General features: G+C 32.9%; 1 protein-coding gene across 1 annotated transcript in view; it reads right to left on the bottom strand.

Annotated features, from left to right (window-relative positions):
- The window catches only part of LOC100159859 (zinc finger protein 300), an 8,692-nt gene extending 5,924 nt beyond the window's left edge, over window positions 1–2,768 (bottom strand). The window contains exons 1-3 of the mRNA XM_001950555.5: window positions 2,174–2,768; window positions 1,651–1,853; window positions 1,264–1,548 (exon numbers count right to left, since the gene is read on the bottom strand). Coding sequence (XP_001950590.1) covers window positions 1,264–1,548; window positions 1,651–1,794 — 429 coding nt within the window. The 5' untranslated portion in view covers window positions 1,795–1,853; window positions 2,174–2,768. The remainder of the gene's footprint in view (window positions 1–1,263; window positions 1,549–1,650; window positions 1,854–2,173) is intronic.
- Window positions 2,769–6,116: the final 3,348 nt, after the last annotated feature.

Below are 6,116 nucleotides of genomic sequence, written 5' to 3'. Positions count from 1 at the left end.
CTCCTGATATATTGTTACAATAGCAATTGTAAAATATTAAAATATACATAGGCACACATTTTTTTTATAAATATTTGAAGTTGAAATTTTGACAAAATTTATCAAATTTAAAATTGAATAATTATTTTGTAGTTAAAAATGTATAAAATGTTCAACTTTTATATCTAAGGATTGAAAATTTAAAACGAGATTTCACGTAAATATTTAATTCTGTTACCAAAAATTCTAAGAAATACAAAGGCACAGTTTATTTTTATAGTCATTTTAAGTTGGACGAAATTACATATTAAAAAACCTGGAATAACTATTTTAGTTATTTTGTTGTGATTGTATAATATTACTTGTGGGTACTTGAAACTTCTAAAGTATACTATTATATATCTATGATAGTACCACGGTTTGTTGTTGATGTATAATGCGTTACCTAACGGATATTGTGATATGATTAATTTGGAATTTATTATTGATACCTATTATAGGTCAATTTTTTTTTAATACTATAGATAAGTATACCTATAATAGGTATGTCTAATACCTAGACTGACAAACAGTCTCCGCTCGGAATCGTTTTTCTTATACAGTGATATTATATCATTGAATTCAAATTTAATACTATCCATTATACAGTGACCCACTTGTAACCTACTGTACAGCAGAGCGACATCCACTTACCCACCTTTTTTAATATATACTTCTAGTCATTTTTTTTAATAATTATTTAAAAAAGTTATTATAGAACAACAATCCAAAAAAATTGTTTAAAAATATTTACTAATTAAGATTAAAAGGTTAATTCTATAAAGCAGTTGTGAGGTCATCTATATTCTATGGATTGAAATGTTGGGCAATGGGTGAGTGTAGCAGAGATGAGCACGTTCAGGTGGATGAGTGGAGTGACTAATGAAGATAGTATAAGAAGTTAATTCAATAGGGATAATGTAAGAATAGCACCAATTTAGACAAAATGGGGAAGAATAGGTTGCGCTGAATCGCTCATGTTATGAGAAGAGGTAACACGGAGGCAGTGAGAGTAGCTATGGAACTTAATGTAAAAGTGAAGAGGGAAAGGCAGACTAAGAAATAAATAGGCTGGCAGAATGATACTTTAGCTGGTGTAAATAAAGAAGAGGCAGGGGACCGAGTCCAACAGAGGTATAAGACAAGAGTGGCCGACCCCATTTAGTTGGGGAAAAGGATGGAGGAAAAGGAGAACAAGAAGAATATTAAGTCTTTTTTGTAAAATAGGTAATCAAATGCACTTACTTCTAAATATGGTTTACGGCAAAAACAGGCTTCACATTGTGTACAACGGTAAGGTTTGTTGTTTGAATGTGATTTTAGATGTACATAATATGATGAAGTAGATGCTAGAACACGTCCACATATGCGACAAGCTTGAGGTTTAGATCGAGATACCGATGTGGACGTTGGTACAGGAGTACTGGAACTGTGTTGCTCATCGCCATTGACTACAATGGACAATGGTGGACTACCACAACTACTGTTTTGGTCGCTGATCACATTGTCAGCAACTAAGCAAGGCCTTATCTGAAATCAGGATAAGATGCAGGACCGTTAAGACCGTTCTACATTGACATTATATGCGAGAGTATATAGGTTCTACGTTCTCTCAGCGATACTTGCACCCACCTCAGAATCGACTTTGATGTTTTGCTTGTGCAGTCCGAGCTGTTGCATGTACTTAACAGCGGCATCGTGTTTACCCAGGTACTGTGGCTGTTGCTGCTGCAGTTCGTATTCGGTGGCCGAGAAATGCTGTTGCGTTTGCTGCATAATATCGAGTGTAGTGTGCGCGTCGTTTGACTAGCTCATCGACATGGTTGATCAACGTCCTAAAACGGGGGGCAGAAAAAAACGAAAACCGATGATCGCACGAATCCTTCGTATATTGTAGGTGTCCTTAGGTATTTTTAATTGTAATCATTATCGTTTTTCATCGTTATACAATAATTAATGAGAACGCCAATAAAAATAGATCGAACGGTGCGGCCCGGGGTCTATCATCTACGTGAAAACGCCGTATCAGCGATACGGTCGCGGCGTTCGAAAGTCGACGGCCGTCGATCCACCGCCATCGACATCATCGACGACGACGACGACGACAACGGCGACGACAAGCGATAAAAACAATATGAAAACGTGCGGCACTCACCTGCTATGGTTGTCGTATACTGTTTGTATACGTTAAACGGCACAGAGTCGTTTCGGTGGAAGCCCGTTCGTTAGATTGTAGGAGCAGTTAATCGACAACGCGCATTCTCTAAACGATTGTTATTATTATTATTATTATTATAAATTATAATAATATTAAATGTTAAATAGTATTTAATTGTAATATCGTATATTATTATAGTAGTAATTATTTGTAACGACCAACAACAATAATAATAATAATAATAATAAGAGTAATAATAATAGTAATAATAGTAATAATAATAATAATAATATTAAATCAAAATAACACGCGTAACAGACTTAATCGCGGTCTGCCGTCATAAAAAAATATTTATACCGTGATATACACGCATATACATATCATACATATGTAATAATAATATAATATAATATGTATATACACGCACGCATATGTGTATATATATCGCACTCGGAACGTTAACGTGATACGGGGTGTACAGGTATAAACATTATCGTAATAATATATGTTATAAACGTGAATATATGTGTGCGGTGTGTACGTATAGGTAACTGAAGAAGAAAGGAATGCGGCGGCGGTGGCGGTGGCGGCGGCGGTATGGTACCTATGTAGTTTCCGATGGTTTCCGAACGGGGAAAACGAGAAGAAAAAAAAAAAAAGTGTATATAATGTACGAATGTAGAAAGAGAAAGAGAGGAGAGAGAAAAAAGAAGCCAATCGGCGGCGCTGCCGGAGGTGCGGGCCCGGGTCCTCGCCGATAGCGTCTCCGAACAGCGTCCGCAGAACGGCGGGGGGAGGGGGACGTCGTTGTATTTACGAGACGTTTCACCGACCGCCGCCGTCGCCGTCTTTCCGACGACGTTCGACTGGCGGCCGATGGCGGGTCACGACGAATCACAATAGTAAAACAATATTATTTATAATGATTATAAATAATAATATTGAACAATATTATAACGCGTCGTCGTCGTTATTCTCACAATAATATTATTATTATTGTTATAAATAAATGACAAAGATTATATTATTATATTATAAATGCGACCGGCACCAGACCAATTTCATAATATATATTTTTGTCGATTTCATTGGCGCGATCCGGGGGGCCGATGCGTATAATACCGACGGAAATAATTCCGTCGGGAAATACACGACTGTTTCAGAATTCCTACGCCTAAAATTGTCGAATAAGACTTGAAATAATATTTTATGTACGATTTGCCCACAATTCAATGGCCATCATGGCTCGGTGATTCGTCTCCGTCCGCGCCACGATCGTCAAAATTTTACGATTTAAACACGACCGGACAACGTTTGTGGCCGTGCTTGGCGTCGTTTTATAACAATTGTATTTTCACTACGTGATACACTTATTTTTGTGTTCAAACAATACAAAAAAATTCTAGTGGAAATTAAAAACGTTTGTAAGCTCGCACGGAGACGCTCAATGCCCGTTCCCGTTGTCAATTGCCATGGAAGAAACAATAACCATGGAACAGGTTATTGTTTTTAAGGTTATGACGACGGTAATGGAGCGATATTTAAAGTTTTCATTTGAAAAACCTACGACGTGTTAAACCCACGGTCTACCCCGTTGACCATTCACGATTCACCTTTCACTTTTCTAAACTCATATCCTCCATGGAAAACGATTTAGTTTTAGAAATAACAACTTAACACAACCCACCATACTAATAATATATTAATATCAGAACGACAATTTATTTTTATTTTTAAATTTGATTATTTAGATATAAATATTTTTTATATGAATTAAAGAGGGGTATTAGGGAGTATGGGAGCTCAATACCGTTTGTACACCAATCACTTGTGGGACGCTCTTTTTTTAAAAGAAAACGGAGTCTCTCTACTTTAATTTCGCCAAGTCGATCGCACTGATACTATAATTATAGATTGTTAGGAACAATTCTAATTTAGCTCCCCGGCGATTTTTGAAATTTTTTTTTGCAAAATGTGTGTTTTTGTATACTTTTTTAATGGTAGCTTAAAAAAAAGTCACTCAAACTTCTAATGGAAGTTATGTTCAAAAAACTTCAAAATACTCGATTTTTCAAAATATCTTCTTTTTGAGTTTTTTGTATTGTTAGTAGGTAGGTATGTGAATAGTGAATGCTTAATTTTTGGTAAAATCAAAATTTATGTATCGATTATCACATTTGGTGATAAATTCAAGTATTATTTATTATTAAAATGTTTGAGTTACAAAAAAATAAGAAAATAAAAAACTAAATCTAAAACTATAGTTTCAAAAAATCCTGTTTTTTGATAATAATTGTGTAGTTTTACGCCATTATTTTAGATTCTGAGCGGATAAGCAATTACAATGATGTGTGTTTTTTTATGTCTGTCATCACCTTTTAGGACTATACAAATGCTTATATTTTCTTCAGTAGTATCTTTTCTGTTAGGAAAGTGAATCAAATAAATACTTGGGGGATAAAAGTAAAATTAGGGAAAAACGGGAATTTTTACGCAATATTGATTTTGGTTTTTAGTGTAAATATAAAACAAACAAATGACCGTAGATACATAAAATATTCACTATTGTCTATTTGTTTATATTAGCATTTTCTATACACGATTCTGGATTGAAATATTTGGACTTGTATGTTCGTAAACACACACACCTAAATTCAGTTTCTATTTTTTTTAGTTTTTGTAGGGTAAAAAAGCTTGAAAATTTAATACTATAGGCTCCTGATATAGGTAAGCATCGACACAATAGTAATTGAAAAGAATTAAAAATACATAGGCATAATTTTTTTTACACGCATTTAAAGATCGAATTTTAACAAAATTTATCAAATTTAAACTTTAAAAACTATTTTGTATAGTTAGAAATGTATAAAATGTTCAATTTTTATATTAATGATTGAAAATTTAAAACAATGTCCCACGTAAATAGCTTGTAATATATCAATTGTTTTATTCACAATAATATCATCAAATATACTTAATAAATAAAATAATATAGGCTGACTGACCGTCTTCACTCAGAATCGTTTTCCTTATTCAATGATAGTAATATCATTGATTTCAAATTTAACACAATCAAGCCCGGATTAAGGGGGGAGGTCCAGAGGGGGCCATGGCCTCAATAGTTTGAATTTATTTAGGGGCCTCAGATTTGTCTATTACTTTTTTCGTTATAGGCTATAGCACTGCATAATCACCTTAAAAAACCGATGATTATTTAGCGAAGAAAAAAGCTCATACATTATAATTTATAAATAAAATTATACATTATTTATTGCAAAGTACCTACTATCTATATATATTTATTATAACAGGTACCTAATATTAAATAATATATACATTATAAACATAATAAACTATTTTTTTTTTCGTACAAGGGCCTCTTTTAAAACTTGGCCCCTGGGCCTCAAAATGTCTTAATCCTGGCTTGAACACAATCCATTACAGTGACCCACTTGTAACTTACTGTACAGCAGAGCAACACCAACTTTTTAATTTAAAACTACTTGGAATTTTGATGTTAAAAATATTAATTAAATTCACTTTCCTCGCAAAAAACAATATTGAAATTGAAAATCAAACCATTTTATTGATATCATTGTATATAAGAAAAACGATTCCGAGCGAAGATGGTCTGTCAACCTATGAGATTACTAAGTATATTTTATGATATTATTGTGAATTAAGTAATTTATAAAGTAGAACGTTTTATAAAGTTTTAACTACAAAATAATTATTATATTTTATATTAAATTTGAATTCAATGATATTATATCATTGTATAAACAAGAAACGATTCTGAGCGGTGCATGACGGTTTGTCAGTGTGGATAATTAATATTATATTACTAATACGGTAGACGGTAAGTTTAATTAATATTATAAAATTACAACAAAATAAATAAAATCGTTATTCTTGGTTATTTAATAATAATAATTTATGT

This window comes from Acyrthosiphon pisum, chromosome A2, assembly GCF_005508785.2.
Source record: "Acyrthosiphon pisum isolate AL4f chromosome A2, pea_aphid_22Mar2018_4r6ur, whole genome shotgun sequence".
In the NCBI taxonomy this organism is placed as follows: Eukaryota; Metazoa; Arthropoda; class Insecta; order Hemiptera; family Aphididae; genus Acyrthosiphon; species Acyrthosiphon pisum.
Note: the sequence above shows the minus strand (reverse complement) of the source record. Positions and strands in the feature narration are given on the sequence as shown.